At 39.3% G+C, this 20646-nt stretch overlaps 1 protein-coding gene across 1 annotated transcript; it reads left to right on the forward strand.

Annotated features, from left to right (window-relative positions):
- Positions 1–5921: 5921 nt before the first annotated feature.
- LOC306638412 (olfactory receptor 5B3-like) lies at positions 5922–6857 on the forward strand (the record flags this gene model as incomplete). Its single annotated transcript, XM_079101705.1, has 1 exon — positions 5922–6857. The coding sequence occupies exon 1, from the start codon at positions 5931–5933 to the stop codon at positions 6855–6857; it is 927 nt and encodes a 308-aa protein (XP_078957831.1). The 5' UTR covers positions 5922–5930.
- Between the last annotated feature and the right edge of the window lie 13789 nt (positions 6858–20646).

The following is a 20646-nucleotide window of genomic DNA, read 5'->3' on the forward strand; positions in this document are numbered from 1 at the left end:
TGAGTATAAGCCAAGGAGTGGGATAGCTGGGTCAAGTGGTGATTCCATTCCAGCTTTTCTGAGGAATCTCCACACTGTTTTTCAAAGTGGTTGCACCAATTTGCAGCAATATATGAGTGAACATTTTGTGCATTCTTAATTGCCATTCTAACTGGAATGAGGTGAAATAGGTGAAATCTCAGTGTAGTTTTATTTGGCATCGATTGCTAGAGATATGGAACATTTTTCCATATGTTTGTTGATCATTCATCTAATGACCTGCTTTAACCCCTTGACATATTCATGAGCATGTCTCCATCATATGTGGTGAAGTGTTCACCTCCAGCAAGTAAATCCAGATTTCTACACATTCAGGGATCTCTTAAACTTTTCTGTTTAAAACAAACAGCCCCCCAAAAGAAGCAAACAATCTGCCCCCACAAAAGCTGAAGCTGTGATAAAGTAAATAGGAATATGCAGTGGAGCTTCAGCAACGAGGACATTGCTGGGACAGGCCTTCCTGAACCCTCAGCAACACTGCACCTCCTGGAGCAGAGGTCATTGTAACATACCACTGAGGTTGGTTCTTATCATTTTGTGTCATATCCTAGAAACCATTAATAAATCCAAAGTCGTGGATTTCACCCATGTTTTCTTCTAACAGGTCTGTGGTTCTCACTCTGTTTCAGTCAGTGATATATTTTGATTTGCTCTGGTATTTCCACTTGTCCTAATGCTATTGTTTATGAGTGCCTTTTCCCCACTAAGTAAACTTGTCACCCTTGCCAAAATGCAATTGACCCTGGACAGATGGTGTTTTCCTGGACTCTTAATTCCATTCCACGGGTTCACTTAAGTCAGTGGCACATAGCAATGACTGTGGTGGTTAAGCAATACATTTGAGTTTGGAATAGGCATGTGCTCCTACTTTGTTTTTCTGTAAGATTATTTTGGTTGTTGAGCATCCTTTGAAATTCAATATGACATTTGTATTGGCTTTTACATTTCAGGAAACAAGCCATTAGGATCTTGGTAGGAATTTCATTAAATCTATTAAAGTATTGCCATTTAAAAATACTAACTTTTAAAACCCATGAAAATTTAAACTCTAGGGATTTGGGAATTTCAGCAATTTTTTTATACTTTCAAGGTGGAAGTGTGTAACTTTTTGGTTTATATCCATTTCTGGATGTTGATTGACTTGAATACTGCTATTAATGGATTTATTTTAAAATTTCTTCTTAAGATTATTTATTGTCGGTATGTAGAAATGCCATTGAAATTTGTTTGATAATCTTAAATCCTGTGATTTTACTGACTAAGTTTATTGGGTAATACTGTTCTGATACATACTTTAAGATTTTTGATATATAAGATCATGTCATCTGAGAGTAGACAATTTGGTCTATCCAATTTGGTATCTTTTATTTTTCTTGCTTGTTGTTCTGGTTTGAACTTCTGGAACAATTTAGAACTCAAGTAATGAGAGCAGCAATACTTGTGTCTGATGTTTTGGGGAATCTTCAGTCCTTCACTTTGGATTATGGTCTTAGCTGTGGTTTGTACGTGTTCTTTACTGTCAGTGGATGTTCACTTCAGTTCTAGCATTCTGAGTATTCTTTTCATGAAAGAAGTAAAACTTTGGCAATTGCTTACTCTGGATTATAGAAATGATCTTGTTGTTCCTTTAATTATATTAATTTGTTTATGACATGGCTTGATTTTTGCATATTGAAACACCTTCACATTCTTGGAATAAGAAGTGCTCATTCATGATTTATGGTTATGTTCATTAATGATGGATTTGTCTTGCAAGTGTTTTTTAACATCACTTCACTGTATTAAACAGGGGTATTGGTCTGTACTTTTATTTAATTAGTGTTTTTGTCTAGCTTTGTTATGAGGTTATGCTGACTTCGCAGAATGAGCGAAGCAGTGTTTTATATATATATATATATATATAAACACCCAGATGAAATGAAACATGTTCAAACAAAAAACAAACTTAGGGAAGTGAGAGTTAGATCGACTTTATTTCTAATCGCCAAAAATGAAAACAGCATTAATGTCCCTCAACTGAGGAATGTAAAAATTAATATGTATGTCAGTATGAATGGACCTCAGTTATGCTGCACTCATTGAATGAACCACAGATGGCATATCCCAGGAGTCTAGTCAAGGACATTCTTGCAAAGGCAAAAACAAATGGAAAAAGTTGGTGGTGTTTGCTGGGGCAGGAGGTCAGAGAGACAATTGACCAAAAAGATTAAGAAGTTTGTTATGGGTGATTTTGGTAGTGGTTGCGTGAATATACGTTTGAAGCGAATTTTGAAGCTCTACACTAAAAAGTATGTGTATTTGTCTTTCAATTATATATTGAAGATTGAAATGAGAATTGGTAGATAACACAATTACATGTGTGCACACATAAAATATCCACCTTAGTCCCACAGGTAGTTTAATTGCTTCTTTCCTTAAAAAGTGAGATGAAGCACTGTAGACTCCCTCGTGGGAGGGCATCCCAGGAGAGCTCTGTGTATGCATCCTTTCCTGCTGATGTACATGCATTCCTCTCCGAAGTCTGACAGAATTCCAGGTGTTTATTTTAGAGGGAGAAGACGGCATGCAGTGCCCCCGTGGTCATTATTAATTCCTCTGAATATTATTATCTGTCATTGCAGACAGGTTTTCTTCCAACCTAAAGGCTTGCTGCAAGTGCACAACTGTGGTCAAGAAAAATACCCCGAGATTAAAGTCATATTGATTGACTTTGGATTCATAACCACTTACCAAGTTGTTTTGAAATTTTATTTGCAAACATACTACTGTAGATAATGTATGAGACATAACATCATAATATTTCTTTTACAAATAAGGAGGAGGTGTGTCCTCCACAGACACTGTAAGAATGCATGGTAGATTCAGGACCCAAATGCTTACTAGAGTCTTTCCTAGACCTCAGCATCCTTTGACAACTACCCACGAGAGAGCTGCTCAAACAATATGTTTTTTCATGGAAGAATTTCTGGTTTCAAACACTCTGTTCAGGATTGACTATCATTTGTTTTTGAAGAGCAAGGTAAGCTTCTATATTCAATATGTACTTATGGTGAAAAGTGTAATTCATTTCAAAATAGTGGGGCAGCTGGACCTTCTGTGAATTACATTAGCACAGAAGTGGGGTTGTGAGCGTGTGTCTAAAACACTGAAGTAAAGCTGGAATGCAAATACTAAAAGTTCTTCAGGAAAGAGTTTAGCGATATTTATAAAATTTTGTATTGCTGCTTCCCAAAATATTTTTAAAGAAAAATGAATATCTAGTAATTTCTAGTTATTCACTCCCTGGTGGTTTTTTACTAGAGATTAAAGAGCACAGACAGAGAGTGCAATGACCCTTCTTTAACTAGAAAGGGACCTGATGAATTATCAAGATCTGAACTTCATTTTAACATTTTGCCCATAATCCCATGATCTCATTCCTATTGTTACTGGCACATCTACAAATATCAATGGTCATATAGTAAAATTAAAGCTTTTGATTGAAATTACACTGGATTTAAGTATTCGATTTTGAATCTTCCTCAATAGACCTCAATCTACAGGTAGATATACAGGGACACAAAGTCCCCATCAAATGTCGTAGAACATGCTGTGTTAAAAGTGTTACATACGTTAAGGTAGACAAATATAAAGCCCTTGCGGGCTGGACTTGCAAAGTGATGTTGCCAGGGAATAGGATAAGAATAATAGGAACAGTAGTTAGCAGAGAATGGGTGAGCCTCCAAACTCCTCAAATTGAAATAGATGAGACAGACATCGTATGTCTATGTACATGTATGATTATATGAATAGCATCAATCTACATCAGGCACAACCACACGATGAAAAGATGTACCCCATTTGTGTACAATGAACCAAAATGCAGTGAGTAAAAATTAAATATATATATATATAAAAGAAGAAAAAAATTAATATTGTTAAATTGTTCCTGTGGCGGGGGGGAATCCTAGAATATTTTTAAACTTGGAGCTTTCCCCAAAAAAGTGACTGCAGGCTAAAGATAACCTCCAAACAGTGAACTTTCAACCCTGAATATCTGAGATTCAATGATAGGTCGATAGAGAATGAGAAAAGGCACAATCTTTCAACTCAAGTCAAAAAAAATAATAATTTTTAAAAAGAAATTGAACAGAGGAAGGGCTCACGTGGAATGTCCAGAGCCATCAATCCCATGGGCAGATCATGAACAGCGTGTGAACAGAAAGCACATAAATCTCAGTAGACTTAGTACTAACCTCATCTAGGTCTGAAGCCCCCTATGTGGGTACCCACTTTTCTCAAACCACAGAAAGGCCCTAAGTCCATCCTAGCAGTGATAGTGTAGATAGGACTTTTCGGGTTGTGCTAGACACTCAGCATTTACTCATTTTTACTGTGTTATCTCAATTTTCACAGTAGCACCTTGAGGTAGGGTCACTACTGCCATGGCCTGCGTAGCAGTCACAAAGGTTTCTCGAGTAGGGGTGACGGGAGATGAAGAAAAAACATAAGAGACAAAGAATACACAGAGATAATTTCACTAAAAGCTGGAGCCAGGTGGGAAGACTGCACTCAGATATAGTAGCAGTAACCCAGAGCTAGCCCAGCAAGTTTCTCATAATGAGGAAGTGAAATCACAGGGACACTGTAAATTGTCCAAGGCTTGTAAGTAGTCAAGACTTCCTTGTGCATATACAAGTTACAGAGTTAGAAACATTTTGCAACAGCTACACTATTATTTTGTTGTTGTTGTTGTTGTTGTTGCATGAATAGTATCTTGTATTCCACTATCTTGACAAATACTAATAATATATTTTTAGAAGTCACTTAGGTTTCCTAAGACTGTGTCACTTATAAATAATGATAACATTGCTACACTATTATTGAAGTGCTAAAAACATTCTGCCATTGTCCTCCTGTCCCAGGCCACCCATTGTCCTGGGAGATCTGGTAAATGTTAGCATCAGAGCTAAGAGGAAAGACTGGTAGCATCCTTGCCTGTGGCAAGGAATGTTTCCCAAACTTGGCTTGGCCAAAACTTCAGGATCAGCTGATGACAGGGGGCTCAACCATTCTCCACACATTACCATCTAAATTTTGCACAGGGAAATTAGGTTATAGCAGTGATTCTTAGCTTGCAGATGTAGGTTTGATGCACACCTCTGCACAGAGATGGCTGGCACCTGATGCTGTGCCCTCCCCCACCAGAACAGCCTCCATGGCCCCGCTATCTCACCACCTCCACCATGCATGTATCTCAGGAGCTTGCTGCAAAATCCTAAACACTGAGCTTGGATCATTGCAGACAATGAGTATTTGTAAATTGCGATTTTAGTTTAGACCATGAATATGGTAATCATCATTCTGTCTGTGACCAAAGCTTAACTTTCCAATTAATATTTCTACAAGCATGAATGTATTACTCAACCTCTGGTGTCTCAAAATCCAAATGAAAGTAACAACACTCCTTCGTTATAAAATTGTTGAGAAATTAGGGGATAGAGATAGAATGTCCAGAATCCAGACAAGTTCCTGGCACATAAGTTACGCAGAAGAAATCTGTGAAGACGTGAAAACATGAACTGATGGATTTATTAATTCCAGCATTGTCATGTATAGTTTACTAAATTTTCAAAATCTCAGCTCACACAGATATCAAATTTTAAATCATGAACATGGTCCTGGTAGACTCCTCATTCAACATGCCGAGCTGTACAGATAATTAATACACTAAACTGTATTGTGAGGCTCATGTTTTATTTATGAGAAATTTGAAGTACATAGTGTGGCTACAGGGATAACATAATGCACATGGTAGATAGACATTCGGGTTTCACTGGAGTCTCTGCTATGTTGAGAGCCCCATTGTTATTCCTCTTTGCTACAGCACATCTCGTGATTCCCAAGCATTGATGGAGAACAGGACAGAAGTGGTGGACTTCATCCTCCTAGGACTAACCAGTGCCCCAGAACTACAAGTGGCCCTCTTTATCATGATCACCCTCATCTACCTCATCGATGTGGTCGGTAACCTGGGGATGATCCTATTGATCCTCCTGGACTCCCGACTCCACACGCCCATGTACTTTTTCCTTGGTAACCTGTCTCTGGCAGACTTCTGCTATTCTTCAGCTGTCACCCCCACAGTCATGGCTGGACTCGTTTTAGGAAACTGCATAATTTCCTACAATGCCTGTGCTGCTCAAGCGTTCTTGTTTGGAGCCTTTGCTGGTGTGGAAAATTTATTCTTGGCTGCAATGGCTTATGACCGCTATGCTGCAGTGTGTAAGCCCCTGCACTACACCACCACCATGACAACCAGTGTGTGTGCGTGTCTGGCTGCAGGCTGCTATGTCGGGGGTTTCCTGAATGCCTCCATCCACACTGGGGAAACGTTCAGTCTCTCCTTCTGTAAGTCCAACGTGGTCCACCACTTCTTCTGTGATATTCCAGCTGTCATGTCTCTGTCTTGTTCTGATAAGCATGTCAATGAGCTGGTTCTTATTTATGTGGCCAGCTTCATTATCTTTTTTGCCCTCCTAGTTATCTTGGTATCCTACCTATTCATATTTATCACCATCCTAAAGATGCGCTCAGCTGCAGGATACCAGAAGGCTCTGTCCACCTGTGCCTCCCACCTCACTGCTGTCTCCATCTTCTATGGGACAGTTATCTTCATGTACTTACAGCCCAGCTCCAGCCACTCCATGGACACAGACAAGATTGCCTCTGTCTTTTACACTATGGTCATCCCCATGCTGAACCCCTTGGTCTACAGCCTCAGGAACAAGGAGGTCAAGAGCGCATTCAAAAAAGTCACTGGAAGCACCATTCATTGAAGAGAATGTTCTGCTGCCATGTGGTCTTTGGGCCTTTGTCTGGTGCATGGGGCTTCCTTTCTCGCTCCCTGTTCCGTCTACTGGTCTATATGTCCATTGTTAGGACAGTACCACGTGACTTTGGTGATCATAACTTTGTAGAAAATTTTCAAGTCGGGAATTCTGATGCCTCCAGCTTGGTCTGCCTATTTTTTTCACCCCTCAGGATTGTTCTGCTCTTGTGTCTTTTATGTTTCCATGACATCTGCGTTTCTAAATTACAATTCTTCATGCATGACGATTATATGAATTAATGGCTTAACTGTGACACTTCAATAAAAGCATGTGTCATGCTTGGATTTCATCCGTACTACCCTCTCATACTCTCCCCTCTCTCCTTCTCCCACCAGTCCTTTTTCTTTTCCCTAAAAGTACCTTCCAATTGTCTGTTTTTCCTCTTCACTTCCACATAAGAGAAAAAAAAAAAAAAAGTGATCCGCCTTATTTTGCTCACATGGAATGATTATAAAAAAAATCATGTCTCAGAAATTATATCATATCCATTCATTGTTTTTGAGTTTGTATGACCCACCTGTGGACTGCACTGGATTGAGAACTCTTCTAGTTTTTTTCTAATATCTGTGTACAATTCTGCAGCTAAGAATGGGAATTGCTCTTTCTGAAAACCCTGTGAACTAAAACCAGATGACTAGTTGCAAGTCTCATGCCTGAAGCTGTGGGTCACACAGGGAGGGTTCATGAAACCAAAGCCAGGGACATAGTTGGTGATGCAGTGCTAACCTCACATGTGAATTCCTGGATTCAACTTTTAGTACTGATTGGGGCCAGGGTGGGGGTGTTATAGAATCACCTAAAACCGTAACCAGAGATATCCAAACTATAAAATTGCTGGTTCCATGCGGTAGACACCTTTTCCCAAGCCCTTTGAAACAGACTCCCTGTTGTAATGAGACCCTAGCCTCCTTGTAATGCCTGTTTTCCCACTTGACCTGATAATGCTGTAATTAAAATTTCACAGTCGATAGCTGTATGGGTACCTTGACAGAACATGACCTGAGAATCCCGTCAGTGTACCTAGTGACACCTTTGACAAAATCCACACCAGTCAGCAGAGGGCCAGCCCTGACAGAGGGACAATCAAAACCTAACCACATGCCATTTAGGGGAATGGAATGAACCTGACCTCTTGGAGAGGATGCTAATGCTTACTGAGTGGTGGGTGGGGAAGGAGAAAGTGTGCATAGAGAAGCACTCTGTGCCCCTTCGACTGGTTCATATTGTCTAGCCATTGTTATATGTGCATTTTAGTCAATATTGCTGGTATTAAAGGATAAGTCCTAATTGCCCAAAGTTTGTTAGAAGTCGCAAAATAGTCTCTATATATCCTTTTGTTAGTTTTTAGGAAGAACTGTCTTCTGGGAATGACCTTTGTTAATCCACCTCTTGAAGCTAGGAGTAGTCCTGAATTTAGTCACTGGAATAGCGAAGAGGAAGAAGAGAAAGGGTAAGGGGAAGGGCTCTTTGCTAGTATCCCCATATCTGGACGACAGGTGTAGATTATAACCACAGATCTGTATGTGCATTTTTGATAAAGTAGTTGTGTTCATTGTGCACAAAGTTTTTACTTCATTTCACAACATCTAAGTTTTCCTGAGCTGACAGGGGAACATAAAAAGTAGAGCTAGTGAATTAGCCAAATTGTAAATATCTTTTTGTTATAATTGATAGAAAAGCTGCATCTTGGACATGGAATTGCTTTATCTTTGGATAGTGTGTATGGAGACTTGTTCATTAGGCTGGCAGCAGAGGGGCCAGGAAAGCACACAGGGAAAGAGGGAACTTCCATACGTGCATGCAGGGATGTGGCACGGGGAAACCCAACATCAGATACGTCCACAGGACACTCATTTACCAAACGTTTTCAATAAGAGAGCTCTGTAGAATAGAGGTAGGGAGGCAGAAGTAAAAGAGAAGTGTGAAGTGGGGAAGCACCCTACACTGGATTAAAGCAAATTACATTCTAAGCTTTTGCAATTATGCCCAAATGTAGCCTAATGTTTTATATAACTAAAAAGAATAATTTTAAAAAAAGAGTAAAATGTTCTACGTGCTGCTCACACAGTAGGGTGAATATAGATAACGGTTATATATGCAATAAACCAGAAAAATGGACTTAGGATGTTTTCTTCATAAGGAAACCATAAATATGTGAAATAGATACGTTTAGCACAACATTTATCTATTTTGTGGGGGGAGGGTTACTGGGGATGAAACTCAGAGACACTCCGTCACTGAACCATATCACCAGTCCTATTTTGTGTTTTATTTATAGACAGGGTCTCACTAAGTGCTTCGCACCTCACTTTTGCTGAGGCTGACTTTGAACTCACAGTCCTTCGGTCTCAGCCTCTTGAGCCGCTGGGATTATAGGCGGGTGCCACTGCACCCAGCTGTTTAACCCAATTTAAACATTATGTAAAACATTTATTGAAATATCACACGATAGTCCATCGACATGTCTAATATTATGTTTTTATGTCTCGGTTAAAAATAAATCTCAGTATAAACCAAGGAGTGGGATAACTGGGTCAGAAGGTGGGTCCATTCCAAGTTTCCTGAGGATTCTCCGCACTGCTTTCCAGAGTGGCTGCACCAATTTGCAACTCCACCAACAATGTACAAGTGTGCCTTTTTCCCCATATTCACTCCAACACCTATTATTGTTTGTGTTCTTAATAATAGCCATTCTAGATCTTTTCCCTTCCTTCTGTCTGTCCTACTCACTTTTCTCTATCCTCCTGGCTTCCCACTCTCTCTAGCGTGCGCCCTTTCTTTTCCTTTCCCTTTTCCTCTCATTTTCTCTCTTACCCTGCAGGGAGACACTGTTTGCTTAATAAATTCCCTTATGTGAGTTCCCATGTCGGGCGTGCTTTTTGTGGGATTTCTTACATTGGTGCTGTGGACTTGGGATGAGTCCTTCCGCTGACTAAGCAAGCGGAACCCCATCTAAGCCCCAGTGCCCCCCGGACATGGCTCCACTTTCCATTCTGCCCGGTCGCTCTGCTCTGCATTTATCACCGGACTTCAGGTTGGTGAGTACGCCGGTTTATCTGCCGGGTGGATTCCTGATTTTATGGTGGAGATTCTCTTGGGGTTGAGGCTCATCTCGCGCTCACGCACTAGCCCTCGAAAGCCCTGATATCAGGTCCTCAACTCTTCTCGGCTTTGGCCTGGCCCCACACTGATGTTTGTGTGACGACACAATCAATGCGTTGCCCCTCATCTCCAGCCCAGCACTCTGGCATCTGGATGCCTTGGCCACAGACTCGGCTGCATCAGTCCCCACCATGGAATCTGGGTCCTCCAATCTGGCAGATTCCACCCTGGGAACTCTTCGCTCAACCCCCAGTACTTAAAGCCATCAAAATCCGTTTGTGTAATGCACACAGCTTCCGTGAGAGAGCGGGCAGATGGAAAGGGATTCCTTATTTTCAAGTCTTTTCTTTCTCACTTCTTGGCTCTTCCTGAGCTCAAGCGCCTCCAAACCTAAATTAAAAGTACCTAAGCATCAAGCTTCTGCTAAAACATTTTAGCCCCTTTCATTTTAGCCCCCTTGACTGAGATTCAGATCTCAGTCAAGGCTTACATTGAAATGTAAATGGGGAAGGCGCTGCGGGAAACCAGTCTGAAGCCCAAGGAAAAAGTGTCCATTTTGAATTTCTCCTGGGCTACAACTCAGAATACTTTTCTCCCTTTCACCTTTTCTTTCCTTCTCATTTTCTCATGCTATAATTAATGACCATTATCATTTTTCTTCTAGGACTTTCGTTTTTCTTAAATGCTATATTTTTGAGCTCACAATTTTGATCCTACATACCTAGGTTAATGATTCTTAATCAGCTGTTTTTATGTAACTCGAGTTATTTTTGAACATCTGTTACATTGCAATGGAGATAAATATTACAAGGCCTTTGCTTTTGTGTTAAATATAAGCACACATAAAAATTAAAATTTTTAAAATGGATCCAAATATTTTTAATTCATGTGATTTAAAGAGGTCCAATTTAAATTGGGTAAACTAATAGAAGTAAAATGTCCTTAAAATTAACTCACAAGTCTCTAGGTGGTCAAACTAATAAAATGTTGATGTTTATAAAATGTCTAACATCAATTTTTCTAGGACTTTTCTTCAACAGGAAAGAGACAACAAATACTATTGGTACACTTGTCTGATATCTTGGTTTTTCTACAATAAGATGAATGAATTGAAGTCGACATGTATGGGGATACTCAAATGTGTTTGTTAGAGACATCTAATTAATTTATAAAGTTATTCCATGAAGTAACATACTTAAAAACATTATTATTTGTATATTAAATGTGTTCATATTTTCCAGGTATACAAGCCTTTAAAGCAGAAAATTTATCAAGTTGCTGTTCTCCAAATTAAACTTGTCTGCAATGGTAAAACTATCATTTAATGTTCTATTATGGACCTGTCATCAATAGGGTATATGTAAAATGACATTTAAGAAAGAGTAAAGCCCAGTACTCTTACTTTATGACTGGTGAGACTGACTTGCTTGATGGCTAAGATCAAACTTAGAGATTGAGATTAAATACAGAGGTCAAGAAAAGTCCATATTTGGGTCTTGCCCTCGAAGTCAGCCTGAACCCAGGGAACAAGAGGACTTCTCCAAGGAGCTTTGCAACTCTGGGTCAAACAACCTCCTGACCAAGGAGATTGATGAGGCCACTAGAAGATGAAAAATCATTCAGTGCATCTGCTGCAGAGGAGGGTCATGGAAAAAGAGAAACATCCCTGGTGCTTTCAAGGAAAGCCACCTCATGGAGGAGACCCTGCCTAACCAATGGCACTGGTGGAGCTAAGAAGCTGCTCTTAAGTTCTCTACGAGTGACCCCTGTGGAAACTCAGCTGACTCTTTAACAGACAGGAACAAGTCACTTTGACCAGCTTGATCTTAAACACCTAGCAAAAGAGTTAAAACCAAAATATAGCCATTCTTGGGCATTTAAAAGAAATAATAGTTAAATGTAACTTAAGATGTACACTTGTGTTAGCCCACTAGAATAAAGACTAAAAGCTACAAAAGAGAGATTCTTAGGCAAATGTGCCTGATAACTATCAAGAGAAACTGCCAGAGTCAGAAGTTTTTAGTCAGTTTAAGGCCTACAGACACAGGTAGGCTTAATCTATGTTTGTTAGTATTTCTACTAAATGTTGTGTTTACATTCCTGATAACCTAGACAGTGTTAAAGTTCCCAAATAAAGGCCTGTCCTCTCCAGCCTTTGCTAGGCCTTGTTATGGGAACAGCTTCTCAGTTCTTCCACCCCCTGGTGAGGAATTATTGACTTCTGTCATCTTTATGATATGCATTGGCATGTTTCAGATTCTGTAACATTTATATTGTATCATTCTCATTTCAGTACTCATGTCTTTTTGTTCTTCTCTCATAGAAGCACCCATCCCCAGATGCCTTTACAACCTGCTCTTCCCAACCGGACTTCTACCATGAACCCCTCAATTGACTCAATTTCTAAAAAGGGAACTCCAACTGCTTGCCACACGCTGCCCCTTTCCAGCTCGAAGAAGCCAGATCGGTCATCACCCCCTTACAGCAGTGAAGGAGTTCCTAGTATTAGAGGGGTAAATGAAGTCAGAATGGGGGACAGGCAGTTAGTGTAGAAATTGGGGATCAGTCAAATCGAGGAAATGAAGTCCATGAAAACCATCTGCCTTTGGAAGTCTGGAAGGAGAATGGACTTTTTACATCTCCCCTGAAAATCCAACCCCAGTCACTTAGGCAGGAAGGAGAGAGAAGGCTTCAAAAAGAACTGGAGAGCAAAAGATTTTCTTATAAAAAAAGAAATGGGGGAAGGTGATGTATAAAGCTGCTCCCTCGCCCATCAGGTACAGCCATTTTGCCCACCTCCCAACCACTTGTCAATCTGTGAACATCCTAGCTAGCTATTGGTTCATCAGTCAGCTTGCAAGTATCCTTCTCCGATATTGGTCCCCTGTTAGCCCGGCAGAATTCAACTGTTTTACTGTAGCTTCCCCGCCATCTTTTTACCATTTTTCTGTCTGTACTACACACTTTTCTCTATCCTCCTGGCTTTCTACTCTCTCTAATGCATGCCCTTTCTTTTCCTTTCTCTTTTCTTCTCATTTTCTCTCTTACCCTGCAGGGAGACACTGTTTCCCTAATAAAATCCCTTATGTGAAAAAAAAAATAGCCATTCTAATTGGAGTAAGATGAAATCTTAATACCAAAGAACTTAAAAGCAGCATACTACAATAACGCAGTCACATCAATTTTAATAGCAGCTCAATCCACAATAACTAGATTGTGGAACCAACCTAGATGCCCTTCAACAGATGAATAGATAAAGAAACTGTGGTATACATAAACAATGGAATATTATTCAGCCATAAAGAAGAATAATATCATGGCATTTGCAGAGAAATGGATGGAATTGAAGAATATCATGCTAAGTGAAATAAGCCAGTCCCCCAAAACCAAAAGCTAAATGTTTTCCCTGATAAGTGAATGATGATATATAATTGGGGTGGGAGTGAGAGAAGAATGGAGGAACTTTAGATTATGTAGAGGGAAATGAGAGGGAGGTGGGTTTGAAAGACAGTGGAATGAGACAGACATGATTACCCTATTCACATGTATGATTACATGAATGGTGTGAATTTACATCATGCACAACCATAGAAATGAAATGATGTACCCCATTCATGTAAAATGAATCAAAATGCAGTCTGTAAAAAATTTTAAAAGTAAATAATAAATTTGATAAAAAGTTTAAAAGTAAAAAGAGAAAAAAGATAATATTAATTTTAAATGTATAGTCTAGTACTCCAATTATTTTATTTATTAAATTAATTTTATCTTTTGTTATATATAATATTTGCATATATGCTATATAAAATGTGATATATTTCACATATTACATTATGAATGTATAAAATATAATATATACAAGCAATCCCCATCAGAATCTCAATTACATGGAAGATGGTGGAAGAGAACTACCCTTCATGTGGTTGCAAGAGAGAAGAGTTGGGGTAACAAAGAAGAAATTATATCTGTGGAATGTGAGAGAGGGAGAAAGAGGAAGAACTCGGAGAACCAACGAGGAAGTGATGGAAAACCTAAAAAGCACAGAGAATCGGAAAAGTAGCACAGAAAAGTGCAAAGCAATTCACAACTTCGATTCTTTTTTTTAATTAAAATATATTTTTTTTTATTTTTACAGACACATTTTGATTCATTGTACACAAATGGGGCACAACTTTTCATTTCTATGGTTGTACACAATGTAGATTCACACCATTCATGTAATCATACATATATAAAGGGTAATACTGTCTGTTTCATTCTACTGTTTTTCCATCCCCACCCACTCCCACCCCTTTTTCCTCTACACCATCCAAAGTTCCTTCATTCTTCTCTTCCCTCCATTACCTCCACTCATTATATATTGTCATGCACTTATCAGAGAAAACATTCAGCCTTTGGTTTTTTGGGGCTTGGCCTATTTCACTTAGTATGATATTTTCCAACTTCATCCATTTACCAGCAAATACCATAATTTTATTCTTCTTTATGGCTGAGTAATATTCCATTGTGTATATATACCACAGTTTTTTTCTACATTTGTCAATTGAAGGGCATCTAGGTTGATTCCACAATCTAGCTATTGTGAATTGAGCTGCTATGAACATTGATGTTCACACTACAGTTCATCACTGTAGTATGCTGATTTTAAGCCCTTTGGGTATAAACGAGGAGTGGGATAGCTGGGTCAAATGGTGGGTCCATTCCAAGCTTTCTGAGGAATCTCCACACTGCTTTTCAGAGTGGCTGCACCAATTTACAATTCCACCAGCAATGTGTGAGTGTTCCTTTTCCCCACATCCACACCAACACTTATTATTGCTTGTGTTCTTGATAATCGCCATTCTAATTGGAGTTAGATGAACTCTTAGGGTGGTTTTTAATCTGCATCTCTCTAATTACTAGGGATGATGAGCCCTTTTTCATGTATTTGTTGATCACCTGTATATCTTCTTCTGTGAAGTATTTGCCCATTTCCTTGGCCCGTTTATTGATTGGGTTCTTTGTATTTTGGGTGTAAAGTGTTTTAAGTTCTTTATAAACTTTGGAGATGAGTGCTCTGCCTGAAATGTGCGTGGAAAAAACTTCGATCCTGGCTCAACCCAGGTAGGGACCAAACTGCGGCAGATATCAGAAAGCCCCTGCTGCCTTGACTGGCTGGGAAATGGCCTTGCAGGGGGCTGTACTAGGCAGTGCCTGAACAAACCTGCTGAGAGGATCATGCAGAGCAGGCTGGCTGTGGTGGAGGAGAGGGGCGGGAGGCACAGCTTATCCTGCCCCATGACAGATGTGTCCCCACTCATGGGCGCATCCCATGGGGCCAGGCTGGAGGCATCGGGACTGAGTCCAGCAACCCACGGTTGCCGTGACCCCCCAGCAAGAACTCAGTGGCTAGATTGCTCCCCGGCTTCAGAGGCATTCCAAGGAGATTCTGCGGCTGCATGTTGGCCTTGGGTGCCCTGGACTGGAAACCTCTGGGCTGGATCTCTGCCTGCCCGGAGCAGCCACACGCTGCCCAACTCGCCCTGTCAGTGAGAAGGGCTGGCAGTGGCTCCGGCAGTGCCCACGCCACCGGGAGCACACTAACGGCCTCAGGAGAGAAGGCAGCCCTGCCTGGTCAACAACCGGGTGTGGCATGCTTCCTGCCCCAAGTGTCTGGCCTCGGTCTGCGGAGAGGATTCCCAACAGCGTGGCCCCTTCTGCAGCACCTGGCAGATTCCAACCATGGGAGACCTGTGCTCAAGTGTCCGCAAGTACCTCACCTTCTTGAATTTCTTTCTCCTCCTTGTCTATCCAGAATCAATAAACATGCTTTGATTATTTCACTGAGTGTAGCAAGAGTAACGACGCCGGCTCTTTTTAATTCGTTTTGTTGAAATTTTGAGGAGGAATCTCAGATGGGACTTTTAGAAACCTTGAGGCTACAAAGTCAAACTAAGCAGACTTTATACTTTTGCCTGTAGTACTTAGTAACTTGAGGCTGCCAGGAAGTAACAGTCTTGCTTACCCATCGAATCTAAGGGAACGTGGAGTCAAGAACTTTTGTGGACCTGTTTTGGTTTCTGTTTGTTTGTTTCTTTGTTTGTTTTTTGTACCAGGGATTGAACCAAGGGGTGCTTAACCACCGAGCCACATCCCAAGCCTTTTTTATATTTTATTTAAAGACAGGGTCTTGCTAAGTTGCTTAGGGTCTCACTAAGTTCCTGAGACTGGTTTTGAACTGCCATTCCTTCTGCCTCAGCCTGCTGAGCTGCTGGGATTACAGCCGTGTGCCACTGCAACCAGCCTATGTACATTTTTTAAAAATTCATTTTTATTGTAAACAAATGGGATACATCTTGTTTCTCTGTTTATACATGAAGTAGAGGCATACCATTTGTGTAATCATACACTTACCTAAGGTAATGGTTTTTGATTCATTCTGTTATTTTTTTCTCCCCCCACCCCTCCCACCCCTATTATCCCTCTATAGAGTCCCTCCTTCCTCCATTCCTGCCCCCTTCCCACCCCCTATATGTGTCATCATCTGCTTATCAGTGAGATCATTCATCATTTGGTTTTTTTGAGATTGACTTATCTCACTTAGCATGATATTCTCCAACTCATCTATTTCCCTGCAAATGCCATGAATTTATTATACTTTATGGCTGAGTAATATTATATACCACTGTTTCTTTATCCATTCATCAATTGAGGGGCATCTAGGTTGGTTCCACAATCTGGCTATTGTGAATTGAGCAGCTATGAACATTGAGGTGGCTGTATCTCTGTAGTATGCTGATTTTAAGTCCTTTGGGTATAGGCCAAGGAGTGGTATACCTGGGTCAAATGGTGGGTCCATTCCAAGTTTTCTAAGGAATCTCCACACTGCTTTCCAGAGTGCCTGCACTAATTTGCAGCCCCACCAGCAATGTATGAGTGTACCTTTTTCCCCACATCCTTTCCAACACCTATTGTTGCTTGTATTCTACATAATCGCCATTCTAATTGGGGTGAGATGGAATCTTAGGGTAGTTTTGATTTGCATTTTTCTTATTACTAGAGATGTTGAACATTTTTTCATATGTTTGTTGATTGCTTGTAGATCTTCTTCTGTGAAGTGTCTGTTCATTTCCTTAGCCCATTTGTTGACTGGATTATTTGTATTCTTGGTGTAGAGTTTTTTGAATTCTTTATATATTCTGGAAATTAGTGCTCTATCTGAAGTATGAGTGGCAAAGATTTTCTCCCATTTTGTAGGTTATCTCTTCCCATTGCTGGTAGTTTCCTTTGCTGACAGAAAGCTTTTTAGTTTGAATCTGTCCCAGTTGTTGATTTGTGCTTTTATTTCTTGAGCTATGGGAGTCCTGTTAAGGAAGTCTGATCCTAAGACAACAAGGTGAAGATTTGGACCTACTTTTTCTTCTATAAGATGCAGGGTCTCTGGTCTAATTTCAAGGTCCTTGATCCATTGTGAGTTGATTTTTGTGCAGGGTGAGAGATAGAGGTTTAGTTTCATTCTGTTGCATATGGATTTCCAGTTTTCCCAGCACCATTTGTTGAAAAGGCTACCTTTCCCCATTGCATATTTTTGGCCCCTTTGTCTAGTATGAGAAAATTGTACTTATTTGGGTTTGTGTCCATTTCCTCTATTCTGTACCATTGATCTACCTGTCAATTTTGGTGCCAATACCATGCCATTTTAGTTACTACTGCTTTGCAGTATAGTTGAAGATCTGGTATTGTGATACCCCCTGCTTCACTCTTCCTGCTAAGGATTGCTTTAGCTATTCAGGATTTCTTATTTTTCCAGATGAATTTCATGATTGCTTGCTCTATTTCTGTAAGGTACGTCATTGGGATTTTAATTGGAATTGCATTGAATCTGTATAGCACTTTTGGTAGTGTGGCCATTTTGACAATATTAGTTCTGCCTATCCATGAACATGGAAGATCTTTCCATCTTCTAAAGTTTTCTTTAATTTCTTTCTTTAGTGTTCTGTAGTTCTCACTGTAGAGGTCATTCACCTCTTTTGTGAGATTGATTCCCAAGTATTTTATTTTTTTCGATGCTATTGTGAATGGGGTAGTTTTCCTAACTTCTCTTTCTGAAGATTCATCTCTTATGTATAAAAATGCATTAGATTTATGAGTATTGATCTTACATCCTGCTACTTTACTGAATTCACTTATGAGTTCTAAAAGTTTTCTGGTGAAATTTTCTGGTTCCTCTAAATACATAATCATGTCATCAGCAAATAGGGATAGTTTGAGTTCTTCTTTTCCTTTTCATATCCCTTTAATTTCCTTGGTCTGTCTAATTGCTCTGTCTAGAGTTTTGAGGACAATGTTGAATAGAAGTGGTGAAAGAGGGCATCCTTGCCTTGTTCCAGTTTTTAGGGGGAATGCTTTCAGTTTTTCACCATTTAGAATGATATTGGCCTTGGGCTTAGCACAGATGGCCTTTACAATGTTAAGGAATGTTCCCACTATCCTTATTTTTTCCAGTGTTTTGAGCATGAAGGGATGCTATATTTTATCAAATGCTTTTTTCTGCATCTATCGCAATAATCATGTGATTCTTGACTTTAAGTCTGTTAATATGGTGAATGACATTTATTGATTTCCGGATGTTGAACCAACCTTGCATCCCTGGGATAAAACCCACTTGATCGTGGTCCACTATCTTTTTAATATATTTTTGTATGCGATTTGCTAAGATTTTATTGAGAATTTTTGCATCGATGTTCATTAAGGATATTGGTCTGAAATTTTCTTTCCTTGATGTGTCTCTGTCTGGTTTAGGTATCAGGGTGATATTGGCTTCATAGAATGAGTTTGGGAGGGTTCCCTCCTCTTCTATTTCATGAATACTTTGAAGGGTATTGGAATGAGCTCTTCTTTAAAGATTTTGTAGAACTCGGCTGAGAACCCATCTGGTCCGTACTTTTCTTTGTTGGTAGGCTTTTGATGACTTCTTCTATTTCATTACTTGAAATTGATCTGTTTAAATTGTGTATGTCCTCCTGGATCAGTTTAGGTAATACATATGTCTTTAGAAACCTGTTGATGCCTTCGAGATTTTCTATTTTGTTGGAGTATAGATTTTCAAAATAGCTTCTAATAATTTTTGTATTTTAATCGTGTCTATTGTGATATTTCCTTGTCCATTTCGAATTTTAGTAATTTGGTTTTTCTCTCTTCTTCTCTTTGTTAGTGTGGCTAAGGGTTTATCAATTTTGTTTATTTTTTCAAAGAACCAACTATTTATTTTGTCAATTTTTTTGATTGTTTCTTTTGTTTCAATTTCATTGATTTCAGCTCTAATTTTAACTATTTTCTATCTTCTACTACTTTTGGTATTGCTCTGTTCTTTTTCTAGGGCTTTGAGCTATATAGTTAGATCATTTATTTGCTGATTTTTTCTTCTTTTATTGAAAATGCTCCATGAAATAAATTTTCCTCTAAGAATTGTTTTTGTAGTGTCCCAGAGATTTTGATATGTTGTTTCTTTGTTCTCATTTACCTCTATGAATTCTTTAATTTCCTTCCTGATATCTGCTGTTATCCATTCATCATACAATAGCGTATTATTTAATCTCCAGGTGTTGGAGTAGTTTCTGCTTTTTACTCTGTCATTTATTTCTAATTTCAATCCATTATGATCTGATAGAATACAAGGTAGTATCTCTGTCTTCTTGGATTTGCTAACAGTAGCTTTGTGGCATAAAATATGGTCTATTTTAGAGAAGGATCCATGTGCTGCTGAGAAGAAAGTGTGTTCATTCTTTGTTGGATGGTATATTCTATAAATGTCTGTTAAGTCCAGATTATTGATTGTGTTTTTGAGATCTATGGTTTCTTTGTGCAATTTTTGTTTGGATGATCTGTACAGTGGTGAGAGAGGTGTGTTAAAATCACCTAGTATTATTGTGTTGTGGTCTATTTGATTTCTGTCATTGAGAAGGATTTGTTTGACATATATGGATGAGCCACTGTTTGGGGCATAGATATTTATAATTGTTATGTCTTGCTGACTTATGCTTCCCTTAAGCAGTATGAAATGTCCTTCTTTATCCCTTCTGACTAACTTTGGCTAGAAGTCCACATTATCTGATATGAGGATGGATACTATGGCTTTTTTGCTGAGTCCATGTGCATAGTATATTTTTCCCCATCCTTTCACCTTTAGTCTATGGGTATCTCTTTCTATGAGGTGAGTCTCTTGCAGGCAACATATTGTTGGATCTTTCTTTTTAATCCAATCTTCCAGTCTATGTCTTTTGATTGACGAGTTCAGGCCATTAACATTCAGGGTTATTATTGAGATATGATTTGTATTCCCGGTCATTTGGCTCATCTTTTTTTTTTTTTTTGGACATGATTTGGTTTCTCCTTTATTTGGCTATTCCTTTAGGGTAGTTCCTCCCTTTGCTGATTTACAACATTGTTTTCGTCTCTTCCTCATGGAATATTTTGCTGAGATTGTTCTGTAATGCTGGCTTTCTTTTTGTAAATTCTTTTAGCTTTTGTTTATCATCATCAAATTTGAAGGTAAGTTTTGCTGGGTATAAGATTCTTGGTTGGCATCCATTTCCTTTCAGAGCTTGAAAAGTGTTGTTTCAGTCCCTTCTAGCTTTTAGGGTCTTGATTGAAA

This window comes from Sciurus vulgaris, assembly GCF_902686455.1.
Source record: "Sciurus vulgaris genome assembly, chromosome: 11".
NCBI lineage: Eukaryota > Metazoa > Chordata > Mammalia > Rodentia > Sciuridae > Sciurus > Sciurus vulgaris.